General features: G+C 41.6%; 1 protein-coding gene and 1 pseudogene across 1 annotated transcript in view; one reads left to right on the top strand and one right to left on the bottom strand.

Annotated features, from left to right (window-relative positions):
* The window catches only part of LAMA3 (laminin subunit alpha 3), a 289,773-nt gene that overhangs the window by 17,249 nt on the left and 249,753 nt on the right, over nucleotides 1-22,771 (top strand). The window contains exon 2 of the mRNA XM_037806378.1: nucleotides 1,250-1,402. Within this exon, the coding sequence (XP_037662306.1) occupies nucleotides 1,250-1,402 (153 nt within the window). The remainder of the gene's footprint in view (nucleotides 1-1,249; nucleotides 1,403-22,771) is intronic.
* On the bottom strand, nucleotides 9,546-10,378 carry LOC119511895 (annotated as a pseudogene).

Raw genomic sequence — 22,771 nt, 5'->3', positions numbered from 1 at the left:
AAGTATGTCACCATATATGAATGAACCAGCGATTACAACTAGATGAAAACATATGGCCACACATTTGGCCATGCACTAGGACTGACTTCATCTTTGAGCATTTAAGAATTACTTTCTAAGATGATTGCCAGGGGCACAGCCATCCCTTTGTCACAGCACATTTCTGGGGAGGCTGCAGGTATAGGTTTGCTTCTTGCCCCCCCTCCTATATGATGGTTGTGCTCTAAAATAATTTAGTTTGGGAACAGAGTACTTTAGTATGTGAAGTTCACAACTGGGTACTCATGATCCTTTAACTCAATTAGAATATATCCAATGCATAAGAAAGGCCTATGCTCAATGTTTTAGCTGATAATGGCTGTAAAATTCTGCACTGAAAAAAATAGGATGAAAAGATTCTAACAACCAACAAAGAGTAATTCAGTAAGAAGTTAGAGATTATAATACCAAACAGATATTACCCCAGATAAAACTAGGTCTCCATTTAGAGAAGTCTGCCAACTTCTCACTCTGGTACTTGCAGCCCAGCCCAGCCACATCCCTCCATTTACCTGTCAAGCCTTCCCTTTCAAGGCTCAGGCCAATGTCAAGGGTAACCAGATGGTCCCCCCGCTTCTGCTCTGCTGATTCCTCCACTGGGAAGGCTTTTCCTGTTTGCTACTCACTGCCACTTATCAAAGTCTTACCCACTTCCACAAGCCAGCTTAAATCCCACCTCTTCCACTCAGCCTTTCCTGAGCCCCATGGGATAGCTACCTTCTTAGCACTCTACTCCACACTCTGCTAAGGCACTTGCCTTAATCTACTTTCCTTATGGTTGTCTGTATACATAATGTCTCTACTGGAACCCGGACAGGGATCCTTTTTGTACCTTAGTGCCTGACATAGAAGTTACACAGAGTAGGATTTAAAGAGTAAAAAGGATTCACCAAAGTCAAAACATCTTTGTATCCCAAATACAACAGGCTCTTCTAAAAGTGTCATATGGGGCAAGAAAAACATAGCTGTAAAAGATGGAAGATAAATATAATCTATATCCTAGAAACATAATTAACGGAGGTTATAAGCAGGTTTTATGGTTTAAGATTAAATGTAAAAGAGAAAGTCTTGCTACCAGCTTCAGAACACAGCATGATGAATCTCAAAAGATGACATCTCTAAGCTGTATAAAAGTCTTTGTTTTGGTTACCTCTTTTACTAAATTGATAGGGAAAAATTACAAAAATAAAAAAAAGAATTTTTTTTTCAGGGCCAGTTCTGTGACTATTGCAATTCTGAGGATCCCAAGAAAGCACATCCAGTTACCTATGCAATTGATGGAACTGAACGTTGGTGGCAAAGCCCGCCTCTCTCCTCAGGGACACGGTACGACAAGGTCAATGTCACCTTGGACCTTGGGCAGGTGAGTTATACTTTCAATTGGAATGGGAAAAAACAGGTTTGGATCATTGTTTCGATGGTGATTCCTGACATAACCATAATTATTTTTAAAAACCTAGTTTGTTTTAATTCACTGGTTCTTGTTAAACCTGTTACATGAATGTTTGTATCCCTTGACACCCAGCACCTGCCTATTCCAAGGCAGATACCCAGACCTGTCTGTTAAATGAGATATTTTGTAGCATTCTCTCTCTTGGAAATCCTGACACTGCAAACGCTGCGAATGCTGCCTGCCTTGGCTGTTCCATGGGTGACCCTGACTTCAGGCCTGTCCTCCTGAGGAAGTTAAAATGGCCCATGGGATGCACACACCAGCAAAATCCTCTTCCCCTTGAGTGTGGGAAGGGCTGTGAGCATCATTCCCGTGATTAGGTACCATTGTATGACACAGAAAAAGGAATTCTGCAGGTGTACTTAAGTTATATCTAAGTTGATCAAAAGGAAGATTATCCTTTGTTAGAGAAACTCCTAAAAGGGATGGAGCCCTTCCTGAAGGAAGAGATTTGAAGCATAGAGATTCTCCTGCTGGCCTCAGAGGAGAAAACTGCCCTGTTGGGAGCTGCCTGTGGAGAGAACCACATGGCAACCCAAGAGCAGGTTCTAGCAGTTGAGAGTGGCCCCTGGCCAACAACCAGCAAGAAAGCAGGGACTTCAGTCCGTCAACCACGAGGAACTGAATTCTGCCAACAATATGTGGGAACTTGGAAGCGGGTCTTTTCATGCATCTGACCAACACCTTGATTTCAGCCTCATAGGACCCTGAGTAGAGAATCTAGAGATGCCCAGGCTCCTGACCTACACAACTGTGAGATGATAAATGGGTGTTGTTTTAAGCTGCTAAGTTTGTGGCAATTTGTTATTCAGTGATGGGAAACTAATACACTGTCTTTCAGTCTGGGGGTACCTCCCATCTATATCATTCCATTTCTTCAACAAATATTTGTTGAATACCTTCTGTGTCCCATTTGGGATACTTCAGGGAACAAACTAGACGTGCTCCCTTCCCTCATGGGCTTGCATTCCAATGGAGGAGGCAGACAATAAAAATACTCATAATAAATAAGTACCTATAGTATGTTAGTAACTGTGATAAAGCGAGATGGAAAAAAGAAAATGTAGAACAAGGGAAGGGGGTTCATGATTGCCAGCCATGGGGGTGGTTCACAATTTAATTAGGATGGCCAGGCGAGGGCTTCCTGGGAAAGTAAGACCTGAGGCAGCAAAGGAGTTAGTCATGCAGATCCCTGGGCCGAGTCCCTAAGGTAGGAGCTTGTCTAGAAAGTACAAAGAGGGCAAGGGTGGAAGCCAGTGTGGAGACTATTGCAATAATCCAGGGGACAGAGGCTGGCGGTGGAAGTGGAAGTGGAGAGAAATGATTGGACTCCAGATATATTTTGAAGATAGGTTATCAGAATTTTTTAATGGATTGAATATGGAGTTTGAGACAATAGAGGATTCAGGGAGGACTCCCAAGACCTTTGAGCTGAGCCCCTGGAGCTGCTGTTCAGAGAGATGGGGCAGAGCGGGAGGAGCAGGCTGGAGGGGGACTGGGGAAGGTGTTCATTTGAACATGCTAAGTTTGAAATACTGCTGGGACATCCTGTGAAGATGCTAACTAGGTCCTAGGATATAAGAACTTGGAAAGCTGTCTGGGATGGAGGTAGATTTTTGGTGTGGGTTGTTTTAGCTTTATCTTATTTGGGGTTCCCGCGGGTTCTTGAATCTCTGGGTTTATGTCTCACCAACTCTGGGAAGTTTTCAGCAATTATTTTTTTGAATACCGTTCTAGTTTGCTAATGCTGCCTTTTCACAAAACACCAGAAATGGATCAGCTTTTACAAGGGGGTTTATTTGGTTACACAGTTACAGTCTTAAGGCCATGAAGTGTCCAAGGTAATGCATCAACAGTTGGTACCTTCACTGGAGGGTGGCCAATTGTGTCTGGAAAACCTCTGTTAGCTGAGAAGGCATGTGGCTGGCATCTACTCCAGAGTTCTAGTTTCAAAATGGCTTTCTCTCAGGATGTTCCTCTCTAGGCTGCAGTTCCTCAAAAATGTCACTCTTAGTTGCTCTTGGGGTGTTTTTCCTTTCTTAGCTTCTCTGGAGCAAAAGTCTGCTTTCCACAGCCATCTTCAAACTGTCTCTCATCTGCAGCTTCTCTCTTTCAACTCATGTGCATTCTTCAAAGTGTCCCTCTTGGCTGTAGCAAGCTTGCTCCTTCTGTCTGAGCTTATATAGTGCTCCAGTAAACTCATCAAGGCCCATGTTGAATGGGTGGGGCCACACCTCCATGGAAACTATCCAATCAGAGTCATCACCCACAGTTGGGTGGGTTGCATCTCCATGGAAACACTCAAAGAATTACAATCTAAGCAACACTGATACCTCTGCCCACACAAGGTTACATCAAAGATAATGGCGTTTTGGGGGACATAATATATTCAGACCGGCACAAATACTTTTTCAGTTTCACTCTCTTCTATCCTGAGATTCTGCTGATACAAATGTTAAGTTGTTGTGCTACATGTTCATGAAACTACGCAAGCTGCTCTGTGGTTTGTTGAGTCAGCCTGCCTCGGCTTGGGTCTGGCTCCACTGCTTCTTGCTGTGTGATACAGACAACAGACTTAACCACTCCCTGCATCAGTTTCCTCCTTTATGAAAGGAGATGATGATAGTGCTTTCCTCATAGAGTTTATCATGAAGTTTAAATGAGTTAACTGCTTAGTTTTCAAGCCTCTCTAAGGCAGTGGTCATAATTTTTGTTTAGTAAAGTGAAACTTCACAAAACACTTACTATTAAGGGACAAACTCATAAGTTCTGTGCCTCTAGGAAATACTGTATATAACACTGTAGAAAATACTCTAGGAACAGGAAAAGCATATAAGTGATGCCAGATTGAAGACATTTCTTCCCTCTTTTATGTTGGAGCAACGTATGTTCGGTCTTGAAAGATTTGTATTTTATGCCCCACGGGTAGCATCTGTGTATTCTTTGTTACTTCCCTGGAACTATCCAGTGAAAGTGTCACTGAGAATTTAGACTTCCTAATTTAATAGTAACATGAAGATCTTAGATTTAGGGAAGTGTGAATTTTGAGGTATGGTTGGGAAATAAAATATAGACCATAAACTTGTTATTACCAAATCACATTTTTTTCACCTACTAAGAAATGAAATTTGATTTTGATGTGCTGTAGTCAACTTGACAGCTCACGCTGTAGGGAGGTAGTCACTGTTCTTTGTATCCTTTGGGACTAGTTGATGGTTTGGGGTAGTTTCGTTTTCTTGGCCAACATAGTTTGACAAATCCGAGTGTTTCCTTCAGGACTCCATCCTGAAGGGGAGTTTTCCTCTTACAAGGTGGCAAATATAGGAAGGTTCTGAGATTCACTAGAGGTATTTTCTGAGGTTGTTCACTTGATTATACATTATTTGTCTGGTTCAGGCCATAGAAAAAGAACACATTGCAGGAAGCTCTACTATCGTCTGGCCACGTATGAGTGCATTTTTACATTTAAGGCGAAATGTGGATGTCAAGTTTTTAAAAGGAGAATCTCTGGAATAAAGGGCATTTGTTCCTTCTGTACTCCCCCAGGAGTGAAGGGGTGTGGAGTCTGGTGCTCTCCCACTGTGAGATGGGAAGGTACAGACATGAAATCCAGATATGCACCTGGGTTTTCCTTCAGGACGCAGGTGAATCTTACTCTGTGGACTCAATTTCCCCTACTGGTTCCTTTATTTACCTTCATTCTTCCTCCTCCAGGGTGAGGGGTAAGGGAAAAGCCTTTGATGGTGTGTGTGGCCGGGGAGAGGAGTCTCAGAGCTTCCTGAAGTGTGGGTGGGCTGGAGGTTAGGAGGGGCTGGCTCTCAGGTGGAAATCAAGGTGGGTAGGACCAGCCCAGGGTCATTTGGGAGCCAAAACAGGGCCAGCCTGGCTCATCCTGTTCCAGGGAATAGGAAAATCATCTTGATAAGAATTTTAAGGCTTTTTGCAACTTCTAATGTCCCTAAGGTTATTATATTTTACAAATCCCAAAACAAACAACCTTGCCAAAAACCTCGGAAGGACTCGGTATTTTCTTCAGAGGTTGAAAGCGTGAAGAGAAGAAGTGAACTGCACTGTGCTCTGCAGGGCTGTGGGAGAAGGAGGCCCGATGGGAACCCACGGTGGCAGCAGAAAGATGGCAGAGGAGACCGGCCTTCCGGCCTCGGAGAGGGAAAGGCGGACAACCGCTGAGGCCGAGGCCCCGCCCATCGAGGCCCCGCCCATCGCCCGGGCCCCACCCTGCGTGGGCAGCCCCGCTGACAGCTCCTGCCTGTCACCAGTGTCCCATCTCCAGGGCCTGCATCTGACCCTGCTTCCTGTCGGGGGGCTCTTCCCGGAGCCACGGGGGTTTTCTTAGCCTGTGTATAGAACAGCCAGGGAGACCAGTACTTAATGCCTCCAGGGGCGGTTCTCAATCTAGAAAGGAAGGAGCTTGGTGGGAAAATAACCTATTTATTTGCGTCTCGGTGGGACAGTTCTGAGGTGTGCTCTGTAGAATTCCCCAGAGGATCCTGGTTGGATTGAACCTCAGCTGTCCCTGGTAGTATGTGCTTCTTAACACATCCGTCATTGGCTTTTCTCCCTCCCTTGTCTTTGTACTTCTTGACATCCACTCTGGAATAAATACCTGTCCCCAAGTCCTTGTCTCAGTGTTGGCTTTAGAGAGGACCCAAACTAATACAGGGAAGAAAAGGGGGCCTGAACCAAAACCCAGAAACTTCTCTATGTGCTCCACAACTATGAAAAAGTTATATAAAATGCAATAAATAGAAAATTCTGAAAATGTTTCTAAGACTCTAAGACTGAGAGCAACAAAAGAAACAATATTCTGACTTTTAAAGAAAAAATAGGTCCCAGGAGAAATTTCCCATTACTCTACCTCTCTGTTTCTTCATGAGCAACTCACTATAGATTGTGAGCTCCATAGGGGCCAGACGCAGTATAGAATCCAACCACCTGGGAGAGAATTCAGTATTTAGACTCCTATCTAGGATCCTTTGGTTGCCCACCCTCTTCAACTTTTATGGGACTCTGGTGGGTGAATCCAAAGCACTCTTTGTAGGCCTGGGCTGTTCTGACTCAGATGGGAGGGAGGACGGGGCCACTTTCAGATTCTTCCTGGGCTTGAGGGCCTTGGAGTTTACATTGGCTCTAAGAATGCTTGGCAGATGAGGTCACTAAGGAGTCTGACTCACCTAGGTTCCTGGAGGGATATGGTCCAATTCAGAAAGTGAATGGCTCTTGGTTTTGACCCAGTATTTCTGGATTTCTCAGGAATTGGTAGACCACCAGCTACAGAAGGCCAGAGACAATGATCTTTTGTTCGCAATGTGACATTTTGTTCCCAACATCTAGCACAGTGTCTGGCACATAGTAGATGTTCAATCAATGTTTGCTGAGTTAATGTAGAATGAGCCAAGGATGACTCAGGGTCAGTCTGAATTTCCCCAGGGTACGGTACTAGTGGAGGCAGATCTCTGTGAAACTATATCTCTGGGTGAAAGTGAACCACCTTAGCACTGAAATTAATTAGATGGTTGGCTTCACTTATGACACTTAGGTCTCTTTGCAATGTCATTTAAGTAACATGTAGCTATAATAAAGTTTGAAGATATAGAAGATCTTATTAATAACACATTTGTTATTAATAAATATGCTGTTACTGAACATATAATTATGAGGCTCAATCCTCCAAAGCAAATAATTCATTCATGAGTAGGAAAATAGGTATCAACAAAATTTCCTGGGCTATTGGGTATGCAATTTTATCCTACTGTATAACCTAAAAGTGTTAATTTGCCTTTGAAGTGCATTAGGAAGAATCTTACATTTTCTTTTTATACATGAAGAACTTGAGAAGGATGAGTGGATCCAGAGCAACTGACTGGAATCCTTGATGTGACCAATTTGTTTAGTTTTCTGAACCACTACCTGAACAGCATTGATAATATATGTTAGTAAATAGATCCTAAGAATCTTTAAACCCTATTATAGAAAATGTCTGGAAAATATTATCTGACCTATAACTGTACTATATATTTTCTGGCCAAACTGACTTATCTTCAGTATTTTGTTTCTTAATTGATATATCTTCCACCATCTACCCATTTCCTCAAGTCTTAAAATTTATCAATTTAAATCATGTATTACTTAAGGTTATGCTAGCTGCTAAAACAGATCTTGAACTCTTAGTGGCTAAACACAGAATTTAGTTCTTATTCATGGAATAGTCCAAACAGAGCTGATCCTGGCCAGGAAGCTCTCCTCCAAACAATGGTTCAAAGACTTAAGGTTCTTTAGTATTCTGGCTCCACCATCTTCAACACATGGTTCCCAAGGATGCCCTAGGGGTTGTCTCCATTCCAGCCATCAGGAATAGAAGAGCATATGGAACATTTTTTTAAAACCACAGAAGTTATAGGTTAACAGAAAAATGAAAAATACTCCCCTCACACAATCAGGTTTCCCTATTATTAACACTTTGCATTAGTGTCGTACCTTTGTTACAATTGATGAAACAATATTGTTATAATCATGCTATTAACTAGTCCATAGTTTACATTAGGGTTCACTGTGTTGCACCGTCCTATGGTGTTTTTTTTTTTTAATTTTTATTCTAGTAACCTATATGCACCCTAAAATTTCCCCTTTTAACCACATTCAAATATATAATTCAGTGCTGACAATTATGTTCACAATATTGCCCACCATCATCCCATCCATTACCAAAACTTTCCTATCACCCTACACAGAAACTCTGCACCAATTAAGCATTAACTCACCATTTCCAACCCCACCCCAACCCATGGTAACCTATATTCTAGTGTCCGAATTTATGAGTTTGCTTATTCTAATTGTTTCAAATCAGTGAGCTCATACAATATTTGTCATTTCTGTCTGGCTTATTTCACTCAACATGATGTCTTCAAGGTCATCCATGTTGTAACATGTATCAGAACTTCATTCCTTTTTACAGCTGAATAATTGTCCATTGTATGTATATACCACAATTTGTTTATCCATTCATCTGCTGATGGCCACTTCAGTTCCTTCCTTCTCTTGGCAATTGTGAATAATGCCACTATGAACCTTGGTGTTAGAGTCTCTGCTTTTTAATACTTTTGGGTATATAACTAGAAGTGGGATTGCTGGGTCATCTGGTAATTCTGTACTTAACTTTCTAAGGAACCACCAAACTGTTTTCCACAATGGCTGCACCATTTTACATTCCCATCAGCAATGAATGAGTGTTCTTGTTTCTCTTTATCCTCTCCAACACATGTTATTTTCTGTTTTTCAATAGAAGTCATTCTAGTGGGTGTAAAATAGTACTTCATTATGGTTTTAATTTTCATTTCCCTAATGGCTAACGATGTTGAGCATCTTTTCATGTGCTTACTGGCCATTCGTATATCTTCTTTGGAGAAATACCTATTCAAGTCTTTTATCCATTTTTAAATTGAATTGTCTTTTTGTTGTTGAGTTGCAGGATTTTTAAAATAAATTCTGGATATCACACCCTTATCAGGAATGTGGTTTCCAGGTATTTTCTCCCATTTTGTAAGTTGTGTTTTTACTTTCATGATGAAGTTCTTTGATGCACAAAAGTTTTTAATTTTGATGAGGTCCCATTTATCTATTTTTTGTTGTTCTTGCTCATGCTTTTGGTGTAAAGTCTGAGAAACCACTGCCTAACACAAGGTCCTGAAGATGCTTCCCTATGTTATCTTTATAAAAGATTATGAAAGTCTTTGGTTCTTATTTTTAGGTCTTTGATCCATTTTGAGTTGATTTTTGTATGGGTGTGAGGTAAGAGTCCACCTTCATTCTTTTGCATATAGATATGCAGTCATCCCAGTACCATTTGTTAAAGAGACTATTCTTTCCCCATTGAGTGGACTTGGCACCCTTTTCAAAAATCAGTTGGCCATAAATGTGAGAGTTTATTTCTGAACTCTCAATTCAATTCCATTGGTCTATATATCTGGACCTGTGCTAGCATCATGCTGTATTTTTTTTTTTTAATGTATCAGTTATTAGGTTCTTTGCAAGAAGTTTAGAACACCAATTTGGGAGGATAAACTTCATTTGTAAGAGACAACACAGAACGCAGGTAGCCTTGGAGCTTTGATTTTTGGCATAAGTTTGAATCCACAGTTTTCTGATCAACTTTGCACTGCTTTGTAAGCTCATGTTTCTCTTTCTGGGTGTTGAAGATCTCACCTTCCTCGTGTCTGGACTTACGCAGCTTCTTCTTCTTGATGTAAGCATCAGTGAGATTTTGGGGGATTTTCACACTAATGTCAATTTCGGTGGTGGCAATGACAAATTTCTGGTGTGTCTTGTGCAGAGGAACTCTATTGAAGACCAGAGGTCCAGTCACAAGTAGGAAGCCACAGCCCAGCTGCTTCAGGAAAACCATTCTCTTGCCCCTGTGGCGACTAGTGAGGATGATCAGAACCATCCCAGGAGTGATGCTAGATTGCAGCTTTCTCACATGCTGACTAAAGGGTTTTTTGCCATGGCTCAACAACTTCTGAGGCACATCTTAGATAGTTTTGTGAAGTTTAACCACTCTGGTTCCTCCATTTTTGCCACTACTAATGGGTTTTTTAACAGAAGCAAGAACCTACCTTCTCCTTTTCTTTTCAATCCTGGATTTAGCTGCTGAATACTTCCTCTTGTACAAGGCCTTTCTGGAATACATTGCAGATCCAGAATATCTGCCAATTCCTCTGACAAGGACTGGGTTTCAGCTTCAGTGAGGCTTTCCTTTTTTGGCTTTTTGGTCTTGAGGCTACTCTTCTTAACCTTGCCATTGGCATCAGCCTTCTTGGCTTCAGGTTTCTTATCCATAATAGCCAGCTTCTCAGCCTTTTCACCTGCCATCTTCCAAGATGGGAAAACAGCATCATGCTGTTTTGATTACTGTAGCTTTGTAATAAGTTTTAAAATTGGGACGTGTGAGTCCTCTGACTTGGTTCTTCTTTTTCAAGATGTTTTTGGCTATTTGAGGCCCTTTACCCTTCTATATAAATTTGATGATTGGCTTTTCCATTTCTGCAAAGAAGGCTGTTGAAATTCTGATTGGGATTGCATTGAATCTATAAATCGTTTTGGGTAGAATTTATATCTTAACAATATTTAGTCTTTCAATCCACGAACATGGAATGTCCTTCCATTTATTTAGGTCTTCTTTGATTTCTTTTAGCAATGTTTTATCATTTACTGGATACAAGTCCTTTACATCCTTGGCTGAATTTATTCCTAGTTATTTGATTCCTTTAGTTGCTATCATAAATGGCATTTTTTCGTAATTTCCTCTTCAGATTGTTCATTACTAGTGCATAAAAACATTATTGATTTTTGCATGCTGTTCTTGTACCACACCACTTTGACGAATTTGTTTATTAGCTCTGGTAGTTTTGTTGTGGATCATATCATCTTTAATAATAAAAGATTTACTTCTTCCTTTGTAATTTGGATGCCTTTTATTTCTTTTTCTTACCTGATTGCTCTGGCTAGAACTTCCATACTGTTCCAAACTGTAACAGTGGTGACAGTGTGGTCACCTTGTCTTGTTCCTGATCATAGAGGGAAAGCTTTCAATCTTTTACCTTTGAATATGATGTAAGCTGTGGATTTTTCATATATGCCCTTTAACATGTTGAGGAAGTTTTCTTCTATTCCGAGTTTTCCATGTGTTTTATCAAGAAGGGGTGCTGGATTTTTTAAATGTCTTTTCTGCATTAATTGAGATGATCATGTGGTATTTTCCATCATTCTATTAATGTGGTTTATTATATTAATTGATTCTCTTATGTGGAGCCATCCTTGTGTACCTGTGATAAATTTCACTTGATTGTGGTATATAGTTCTTTTAATATGTTTATGGATTCAATCTCCATAATATAGATTTTCTCCATGAATATAGATTTTTGCATCTATATTCATAGGGACATTGGTCTGTAATTTTCTGTTATTATGGTGTCTTTATCTGGTTTTGGCATTATAGTGATGTTGGGCTCATAGAATGAGTTAGGAAATGTTCCCTTCTCTTCAATTTTTTGGAAGAGTTTGAGCAGGATTGGTATTATTTTTTCTTGGAGTGTTTGGGAAAATTTACCAGTAAAGCCTTCTGGACCTTGGGCTTTTCTTTGTTGGGAGGCTTTTGATTACTGATTCAATTTTTTAAATTTATTGTTGGTCTGTTGAGATCTTTTATTTCTTCTTCAGTCAATGTAGATAGTCTGTGTGTTTCTAGGAATTTGTCCATTTATCTAACTTATTGGCATACAGTAGTCCATAGTATCTTATTATTATCCTTTTTTGTTTTGTAGGGCTGGTAGTAATGCCCTCCTTTCATTTCTGATTTTAGTTAATTGTGTCTTCTCTCTTTTTTTGCTTTATCAGTCTAGTTAAAAGTTTGTCAATTTTATTGATCTTTTCAAAGAACCAAAATTTTGGTTTCACTGATTCTCTCTCTAGTTTTTTTAAATTCTTTATTTCATTTGTCACCACTCTAATGTTTATTTCCTTCCTTCTGCTCACCTTAGGTTTAATCAGCTCTTATTTTTCTGGATCCTCCAGTTTTGAGGTTAGGTCTCTGATTTGAGATCTTTCTTCTTTTTTTAATGTAAGCATTTAGAGCCATAAATTTCCCTCTCAGCATTGCCTTTCCTGCCTCCCATAAGTTTTGGTGTGTTGTGTTTTCCTTTTCATTCACCTCAAGATATTTTCTAATTTCCCTTGTGAATTCTTCTTTGACCCATTGGTTGTTTACGAATGAGTTTTTTAATTTCCAGATATTTGTGAATTTTCTAATTCTCCTCTCTTATTGACTTCTAGATTCATTCCATTGCCGTCAGAGAAAAGATACATTGTATGATTACAATATTTTTTTAATTTATTGAGACTTGTTTTGTGACCTAACATATGGTCTATCCTGGGGAATGATCCATGTGCATTTGGGAAGAATGTGTATTCTGCTACCATTGGATGAAGTGTTCTATATATATTAGGTCTAGTTGGTTTATAGTAACATTCAAGTCTTCTATATCCTTATTGATCTTCTGTTTAGATGTTCTATCCATTATTGAAATCTCCAACTATTAATGTAGAACTGTATATTTCTCCCTTCAAATCTGTCAATATTTGCTTCAGATATTTTGGGAGCTCTGCTGTTATGTGCTTATATATTTATAATTGTTATGTCTTACAGGAATTTGAATGCCCCCCTACTCCCTATAAAATAGACACACACACACACACCCATGTGCTCTATTGTATGACTTAAATCAGGTAATCCTTTTCCCTTGGCCTCTTTGACTTAATCATTTCTTACCCTACTTTAACTGTCTGCAGGCTGCTTATGCCTGCAGGGCAAGTTTTGGAGGGTAAGCCAGAGATGAATTTCCTTGTTCAGTCTTTCAGGCTGCCACCTGATAGATTGGCATATGCATACAGGTACCACAGTCTGCGCACAGGGGTTACTCTGTTCCCTGGGGAGGAAGAGGGCTAGGGACCCACAATGGGAATGCAGGCTGGCTCCACATCCCAACAGAGGGTTGAGGAGGAGCCACCAAGGGTGCCATGAGCTTTTCCTACTATTTTTAAAGGTGTATTTTCTTGACTCAGTTCTTTCCCAGTTACTGGGGCCCTTTACTGTTTTCTGGAGTTTTGAGGAGGATGGCTCTGTCAGTTTTTGCCAGAAGATCAAAAATTGTTTGGGGAAATGGCACCCTGGAGCATCTTATGTTGCCATCTTGGTCAACAGCAAGCCAGGCAGGAGGTTTTTATGGGCAAGGTTGGAAGTGGCATATTCTTAATCTGGAAATTCTTATTCTGTTGTCTATAACTCAATCTCAGGAGAGGTTGGGAAGTGCAGTCCAACTGTGTGCCCAAGAAAAGGAAGCCTGCTTTTTAATCAGCTCAGCAGTCTCTCTATGGGTATGCTGGAGGTGGCTCCTACCAGTTGGGAGAGCAGATTCTGTGCATCTCTTCCCAGTTCCATGTTCAGGGAAGTCAGGATGGTGGCTTGAAATTGACTATGGTGGGAGCACTTAATGCCACAGGAGTTGGCGAATGTTACAAATTAAGGCTTTTTCTTTCTGAGAGCTGGTTTACCAGTCTACCATTAAGTCCCTTCCCCATCCCTCCATTTCCTTCACCCAAGTTACCATTTAATTAGCCATTATGTTCTTGTTTCTTAATATCTCTGGAGTCCCACTCCTCTTCTCCATTGGCACCATTCTACCTGAGTTTGCCTCCTGAAAGTTCTTCTCAGGATTGGTTCACCCAAATTCCAGCTGATTTCCCAGTCTCTACTCTCAGTTGACCTTGATTTACAGTCAGCCTGGAAGGAATAGAATCACTGATGGTCAGATGAGAAAGATAAGAAACCACTGGGGTTGGAGGCCTTCCAGGGTGTTTACAATGAAACAAACATTTGAACATGTCACTCTCCATGATGAATGGCCATTAGTGGTTCTCCATTACTTTCAGAATCAAGTCCAAGTTTCTCAGCATGACATATAAACCTCCTCACAATCTAGCCCCTGCATTTTCGCCAACCTCATCTCTAGATGCCACTTTCTCCTGAAAACTCTGCTACTTCAGTAGTTACCAAACAGTAATTCCCTAAGTACTCCATGGTGTTTCCTGCCTCCATGCCTTGGTTTGTGCTCTCCAAAGCTCCTCAGATGCCTTCCCCCGCTGCTTGGTCTGGCTACATCCTTCCCAAGATAACTCAGGTATTATCTGTTGGAAACCTTCCCTGGCTGCCCAGTTGACTTCCAAACTGGGTTGGGTGGCCCTTCTGTATACTCAGAGGCACTTGCTGTGCAGTGTTATAAGGGTTTACCCAGGGTTTATCAGGGTCAGGGGCTCCATGTGCATCACTTTGTATCCATAAGGCTTAAAAGCTCGCAAAATGTACTATAGCGTCAACAACTGTAGAGTTAAATGGAAATAAAAATTCCAATAACGTTCTTTTTCATATTATTCCATTTGATTATATGCTTTATTATAACCAAAAAACAGCTTTGCTTTATTTTAAAAAGATTCTTAACATTTTTCATTTCTTATTTTTCATATAACCAGTACCACAAATATAATAGGCATAACAGAAAGTGAGTTAAATATGTTTTCTTCCAAAACAGGCAGTAGGCTGTAGGCAGACAACATAAATCCGAGAAACCGAAGCAGAAATAGAAACTATACCAAGCAGCAGCGATACTAGGAAAAGAAACACTTTTCTTCTGAAATTTTCTCCCAAACGTTGTACAGATAGAAGTTCAGGTTATAAAGTAATAAGCTTAGGTCACCGTGACCTTCTCTGTGGCTCCCACAAAGTAACACTGGGTTACACACTAACATAACTTCTGACTCCAGCACTTGGCTGCGTCCCAGGATGGGGGCCATTGTAAACTTGTCAGAGGGATGGTTGTCATGCTGAAGGATGAGGACCGGGTTTGGCCTCACAGGGGAAGGCGCAGCCTGTAGTCCAGGGAGAGGCCCCAGATGGGGTAGGTCCGAATCAACCCATGTCTTATCCGTCACTCATGTAGATGGAGGGCACACATTATACAAACTGGTTTTGTTTCCTGAGATCATGGTTCAGGTGAGAGAGCCATGAACAGAAACCAAGCCCTGTGGGCCTTTAGAGAAGGTTACCCCTATTTCTTGGGGGGTTGTCCACGCAGTTAAGAATGGAAGGAGGCCGACATGCAGGAGCACTGGCAGAGTTATGTCAGGACCAAGAGCTGAAAGGAAGGAAAGTCCTTCTGTGGCTTGAGCAGGGCCTGCTTGCCATGCCAATCTTTGGTCTTATGGGGTGGTCAGGGTAGGAAAGAGATGGCGGCGGGAGAGCCGGGGTAGGCTGAGGTCAGGATAGTGAGGGGCTGGTGGGCTTGGCAGGCCCGGCTATCCCCTGAGAGTCGGGGAAGATCCAGTGCCCACAGCTAGAGACGCTTGTGAACAATGTATATGAAAGTGCGTTGACCACTGTGAAACACTAGGCGAATATGAAGTATTGGTATTATGATCACCTAGGAAAAATTGTCACCATTGCCCCCTTCCCCTCACTCTCTTCTCCCCCTTTCTAGGTTTCCAGTGAGCTTAAGCTGTCTTCTCTCTTCTGAACCAAGTATCTGTCAACACATTCACACTAAAGTTCTGGAAACTCAACACTGATGTGAATATCTTCCCAGAATATTTGCATTTTGAAAAATTACTATCTGTCTTTGATGTGCAACTATTACACTGAAGAATTTATCCTAAGGAAATAATTAGATAAATGCTCAAAATGTTTGTCCAAGATTAATCATCAGAGCATTGTTCATAATAGTGAAAAGTGGGAAACAATCTTATGTCCAATAAAAGGGGACTGATTCATCTGATGGATTAGTAAGCAACCATTAAAATGATGCCAGAGAGCATCTTTACTGACATATGTCCCTGTTATGTTGTGAAGAAAAAAAGGCCAAGGCAAAACTATATAGAAACTGTTTATATAGTATGGTGTGATCGCATTTTTGTGGTTAAAAATATGTGTATATAAGCAAAGAAAAAGTCAGGAAAGATAAACCCTAAGATGCTACAACTGCTTCTCTCTGGATAGTGGGATTTTTGATGATTTTTACTTTCCTTTTTATATCCCATTTATAGTGTAATTGAAATTGCTGGCTCTAGTTAATTCCTAGATACACATCTGGCCTCACAGCTTTCCAGCCACAGGATGCCAGACCCTCTAGTTAATGTCTCAGGGTTAGTTTCTTCAAATGAAATAGGGGGTTGAACCTTACACCAACCTTATAGGGTTGTGGCGAGGAATTAATAATGTAATACAGAAAAGCACTTAGCATAAAAGCCACCCACACTGTGGGAATGCTATAGATATTAGCTACTACACTTGTATTTTTTTTTTTTTACCGTGAGCTTGTATTACTTTTAGAATTAGAAAAACAATGAGCTATTTTCCTTTTGGAACAAAAGAAGAGTTCAAAGTGAGAGGACAAAAAGAACAATCACTCATGATGGTTTTTAAGGTATGGATGAAAAAGCTTACTTGGAACTTTCCTGATGACCCCTTTTCTTCAGACTATTTCATCTTGGAATGAGGTCAGCCCTTTTCAAGATTTTTAAATGCCAGCAGGGTCAGAAAGATGCCCAGTAAATGGAAACTGAGTTTTTCAAAGAGCATATTTTATTTATGAGCTAATCTTGAAAACGATTTTTTATGTTGCTTCCCTTGAGAAACTTTTGAGATTTCAGACATATTTTGGCTTTAAGTCATGGCAATTTTCCTATTACTATTAATGGCCAGGATACATAAGGAAAAACTGAATTTCATGAATTCTGTGTGATAGATTTAATAAATTCTCAAGTTAAATATAACATCTCAGGGGAGTCCTCTGCCCCCTGTTGTCAGGGCACCCACCCAGCCTCCACCCTCCTCGAGCCTGGCTGACCCTGGAGCCTTCGATTCCATCAAGCCAGCTTCCTGTACTCTTTGCTGCCTGATGCCCCTTCTTTCTCTACTCCAGTTTCTGTGATTCTCTTCTCTTTTGTTTTTTCACTTTCTATCTTCCCATTCCTGTAAGGGAAGAAACACAAAGCCAGCTTCTCTATGTATAGGCCACCGTGCTTTTCTTGTGGTCACTGCCAGTCTCAGGAGGGGCCCAGGCTGTGTCCCCGTTACCTCTCCCAGCCCAGAGTGGGGCCAACTCAGCGGATTGGGAGAATCTGTGTTCTCCGTGGAGACCCAGCTCCACCAGGTCCCGGCTCCCTGCCTGGCTACAGCCACACTCACCACCGGACCCCCGAGTGGCCTTACAAGCAGGCAGTGGGGGTCTCCTCCCCAACAGATCCCCTACAGCTCCTTCTAGGTGACAGGGGGCCAGATTTCAGTTTCCCCACACCCAACAGCTCCTTACAAGGTCCCCTTTGGCCACGCAGCCTGCAGATCAGGATGCTCGATGCTCCTTGCCTTCCCTTGGAGAATGGCCCTGATGCATAGAAATAATTCAGTACATGTAAGTTTAGTGCATGAACCCATAAGGATGCAGGGAGCTCTGTATTTATGTCTGCCTGATTAACCCATATCCCTCACTTACCCAAAGCCACACACATGCAATAGAGAGTAACATATGTATCAGTTGTAACTTGAAACATATTGAAGACATCTTGAAAAAAGTTGGACCTTGGGTCATTTACCTTTAGAGCATTAATTTAAACATGTAGACAGATAGGTGGAAGGAAGAAGATATGTTGCTCTTTTCCTTGTGGCAGACAAGCCTATAATTCTCAGAAGATTCTTCAACATCTGCTTTAAAAGATAATCAATTTAGACTTTAAAAACCCAAGTTACATAGTAGATAAAACATTAATTTAATGCTAATGTAATAACTTTCTATACTAGAATCTGTTCTCATGTAATCCTCACAACAAGCTTATAAGCTAGGTCTCCTTTTTAGAGCAGAGGAAACTGCAGCCTAGAGATGTTTGGTAGTCTCCTGTTACAGTCACAAGCTAGCGTGGGGCAGATCCAGGACTTGCCCCAGGCAATAGACTGTGTAGTGATAACGTACATGATGCTCTTTTCCTGTCCGAGCTCAGGTCCATATGAAATTCTTCTGGCCAACATCGTATTTGGTGATGTCTGCTTGTCCTCTCGCACAGGATTTTGTCATGATATTCATGACCTTCCACCTTCTGGGAAGATCCATAGGAGAAATCTCTCTAGTCTCTGAAATAGTTGCACTTCTTTAGGGGCATTTTAAGAAACCATGTGGACCATGGGATTGTATGTCCCTCTTTATGATCACCTAGGAGAAACTGTCACCATTGCCCCTTTCCCCTCACTCTCTTCTCCCCTTTTTTAGGTTTCCAGCAAGCTTAAGCTGCCTTATCTCTTCTGAACCAAGTGTCCATAAACACATTCACACTAAAGTTCTGGAAACTCAACACTGATGTGAATATCTTCCCAGAATATTTGCATTTTGAAAGATTACTATATTTGCACTTTTGAAAGATTATTGTAGAGTCAAATGTATGGCTCTGCCATGCAAGCGTATGGAGCTCCATGGCTGGCATTCTGTGTGTGAACTTCACTATGGGATCAATACTTCTCTCCACCTGTTGTTTTCCTTGTACTCCCCTTTATTGTTTTTGCTTTTTGGTGAGTTCATATTGCTGTTTTCTTTACATCCTCATGAGTTGCCCTAAATCAAACCCTCACCATTTTTTTTAAAAAACAAAATGGTATTTAGATGAATCCAAGCAATATGTTGATGAAACAGTAAAATATAATCAATGTTTTATTTTCAGCCATACGTTTTGTTGCCATTTAGAATAAACTGCCAAGATGTATTTTACCTTACTTTATGATTATTCTAAGCCTGAAAAATGGTTGTATTTATGTAGAAATATTTCTTATTTTATAGCATTGCTGAGTCATTTTGAGAAGTACAGGGCAATTCTTTAGAAAACAGTCAACCTTTGTGAGCTGGCTATGGCTCAGTTTTTAAATTTGCTTTTTTGTAAGTGGACTGTCAAAGAGAAGCTCAACATCAAGCAAAATGACTGAACATCAAAGGCTCTCCGAGGAATGTGCCAGTTTATAATTTTCCTTTTACCATCTGTAATGAACAAATAACCTGCTTTTACTCAACCATTTCCTTTTAAAACTGATTTGACATTTCTTTCCCTAGAGCAAATATATCTTTTAATTATAAGCCCTCATTAGCTATTGTACTATTTCTTTACCAGATACCTTTTTTTTGTTGTTGTTCCTAAATGTTTCCGGTGACAATAGGATAATAATATGTGTGTTGATGGCTGAGTGGGTTCAATTTCTAAATATAGAAGAATTCATCCAAAGTGTTCCTATGGTAAATGTCTCGAGGCATTCTTTTAAAAAGACCCCTTCCCACCCACGTTGTACCTCTTTGTAGCCATTATTTCTACTCCTGTTAATAATTATTGCTTACTTTGGAGGACAACTGGGGCTCAATAAAGCCTGTTCTGCATTAACATTTCTTGCTCAAAGTCTTATCCTTTAGCAGATAGACTTGCACAAATAGATTGTAAACCGACAACCTGAAGAAGCTTATTTTATCCCCAGCTGTTGGCATGGTATAATTTCAGATGTAGAACAGGCTACCCACCCTCCTACTCCTGGAATTCCTTTAGCTGCGGATAAGGCTAATAAAAGCTAATGTTCTTGGGAGTGGCGAGACAGTGACTTAAAATTCCACGTGAGGCTGGGTTTCTATACAAGAAAGAGCATCGCTGGCAGTGTGTTCCTGATGGAAAAAAGTATGCACATTATGGGCTGGGCCAGTGCTTCTCGTACCTTATTGTATATCTCAATCATTTATTAAAATGATGATTCCAGTTCAGAAGGTCTAGGATGTGGCCATAGATTCTGCATCTCCAAGAAGCTCCCGAGTGATGCTGAGGTTGCTGGTCCATGGAGCACACCTGAGTAGCGAGGGGCTAGAAGGGCAGGTTACTCAGCACCAGGGCTCACTGGGAACTGAAGGGGAGTGGAGAAGAAGCAAGGACCTTGGTGCAAGATGCGATCAAGGAGGAGGAGTGGGAAAAGCCTCCCAAGCAGCCCCAAGAGTGTTAATGGACACAATACATTAGGGACATGCAGACCCTGAGACTGGGGCAGAGCTCTCTTGCACCTGGTCATTCTTTATATTCCTCCAGTTTGATCAATAAACACAAATAGGTTTTCTTAGACGTGTGCACACAGGGGCTGGAAAATGAGGCTGGGTCACAGCCCCCTGCCCTGGAAGAACCAGGCAGGGAAGAGAGGCTCACGGGTGAAAGGACAAGTCCTGGGCTTGGCTTATGGAAGAGTCTTGCAAACCAAAACAGAATGTCAAGGAAGGAAGCTGCCAGAAGTTTGCAAGGTCATGGAGATATGAGGCAGGACCCTGGGATCTGAGCAGTCAGCAGGGGCAGGGATCAAGCTATCTAAATAAGTATTTTAAAGCTCATAAAGTTTTCCCAGAGATTCCCAGATTTATTCCTGGGCATCCTGGCAGTTGAACTGTAATTCAAGTCGAAGCTATCCTCTGTCTTTGCAAGTCAGGCAGTGTAAATGTACCTACTTCTCTTAACCAGCAGGAATGAGTAAAACAACTTTCAGTTATGGCTGCCAAAACCACAAGAAGAAAATAATTCCTTCTAGGGTGCATGTGCTTGCTTGCATTTGCATTTATAAGGCTCGCCCCAGTCATGCCAGCTCCCTCCTCCCTGAATAAGAGGTGACTCCTGCTGCTGGCCCAAACCAGGAGAAGGTGCTGATGGATGTTTCCGCAGGTTCCACAGGTTGCACAGGTTTGCCAAGTTGCTTGACCAGAACACATGGCAATATATATTTTGTTATTCCTAAAGACCAATGTTCCATTTAATGTTGTATCTTCCTGTCTCCTTAGGAAGAAGTTGTTAGAGAATTTTAGACATATAGGTCCCCCACCCCCACCCCACTTCAAGGAGATGAGCTAATCGTACTTCTCAGTTCTGAGAAGTATGATTAGCAAGTGATCCCATTCCAATTGAAGAGCTTTAGTTTTATCCATCCCCCTTCATCCTAGATCCCCACTCATTCCCTCCCTCTTCATAAACATCTGCTCAGATGTCTTTGCCACATATCTTTGAATATGCCTGTGACCTTGACGAGTACATGCTCCCACGTATGCACTTACTATATGCTGGGCACTGGGTTAAGAGTTCTACAGGCATTGGTGCTTCATCTTCATGATGACTGCATGTGGTGGACGTGCACTGATGGTTCTCTCCATCATGCTCCTGGCCTCTCTGTAGCCCATCCCTCTTCTTCTGGATGATGAGTGTGGATGCAGTCCTGGCAGGTGGCTCTGCCCCTTCCCTTGGAGCAAACCCATCCAAAGACATGCGTCCTTCTTGCCTTCTTCCCAGAACCACCCAGGGGCTGTCCTGCCACAGTGCATCTCATTGGGGTCTGCCTTCAGCAGACATAATCTGCTAATATTAGCTTTACCAGAAATAAAGCTAATATTAGCTTTACCAGAAATAAAGGTGATACTTTGCCCCATCTGTTTTCTCCTTTGTCGTATTTTTCAGTTGATTCAGACACAGATAGGGGAGAGAGGTGCTGTTTATTGGGCACTTTAGAAACCTCAAACGTTAGGAAGTAAGGCACAAAGAGATTAAGTGAATTGCCCAGATTGCCCAGTTAGGAAATTGGGGCCTGATATTCTGGCTCCAGATCCTGCATTCTCAACCATGAAATAGAAAGTGTTGTTTCATGCATACGTTTTGGCTTTTAATTTACTTAAATGTGCTATAACAGTTTGATTTCTATCTTATGTACCTTATGTCATGAAGAACCATCCACGTTGCTGTATGTGTATCTATTTCACTGCTTCTGACCCATACAGGGTCAGTATTTGTATGGTCATTAGGGAGATGACCTTTCACATTAATTTATTTAATATCATATGCAGGTATCAGTGAAGTTACTCCAAAAGTCATAACAGATATTTAGAACTCAAGTTGCATTTTTTTACCAAGAAAAATGTTATAAATAAGAATAATCTCCTAAACTAGTCCCAGTTGCAAGACCCTGATTTTAAAAGAAAATCTTCTCCCGTGTAACTTTGGGGTATGGGGAGAAAAGGAGGCTCCCAGGATCGGGAAAGGATTAAGGAAGGAAGACAAGGGAATGGGAGAATTAGGGGTTGGGGGAAGAATGGCCCAAGGGCAGTGAGAGAGAGGGACAGGCCACTGTGTGGAACCTGGGGGGGAGACTTTGGGGTTCCACCCACCCTCTAACCCCTGACCCTTCTTCCCTCCTTTCCAGAATGCCTAGCCACTCACCTCCAACTACCATCTTAAGACCCAAGCTTCCTTCCCTGAGAGGCGGCTGGACTGTTTTTAGTAGGGTAATTCTTGCTGGCATGGAAATGCCTCCCACCCCCCATTAGTTCCCTTCTCCACCAGTGAGCGGAGTGGGAATGTGCTGTTCCCAGAGCTGGGAGTGCTGGGGCAGAGTACCCCAGGCTGCTTGGCTCCAGTTGGCTTACACAACCCACAAGTTCCGTGGTGAGTGCTCCAGTTGCAAAAGCTTGGAAAGAGACCTCCAATCTGCAGAGCTCCAGTTGTGAGCCCATGCAGCCTTTGTTCCCAGGGGAGCTCACAGCTTCTAAAGTTGAGGGTAGGTACTGTTCCCAGCAAGATTCGTAAGTGGGAAGGGCATTCAGATCTTTGAAGTCAAACAAACAAACA

The sequence above is a fragment of the Choloepus didactylus genome, chromosome 16, assembly GCF_015220235.1.
Source record: "Choloepus didactylus isolate mChoDid1 chromosome 16, mChoDid1.pri, whole genome shotgun sequence".
Lineage (NCBI taxonomy): Eukaryota > Metazoa > Chordata > Mammalia > Pilosa > Megalonychidae > Choloepus > Choloepus didactylus.
Note: the sequence above shows the minus strand (reverse complement) of the source record. Positions and strands in the feature narration are given on the sequence as shown.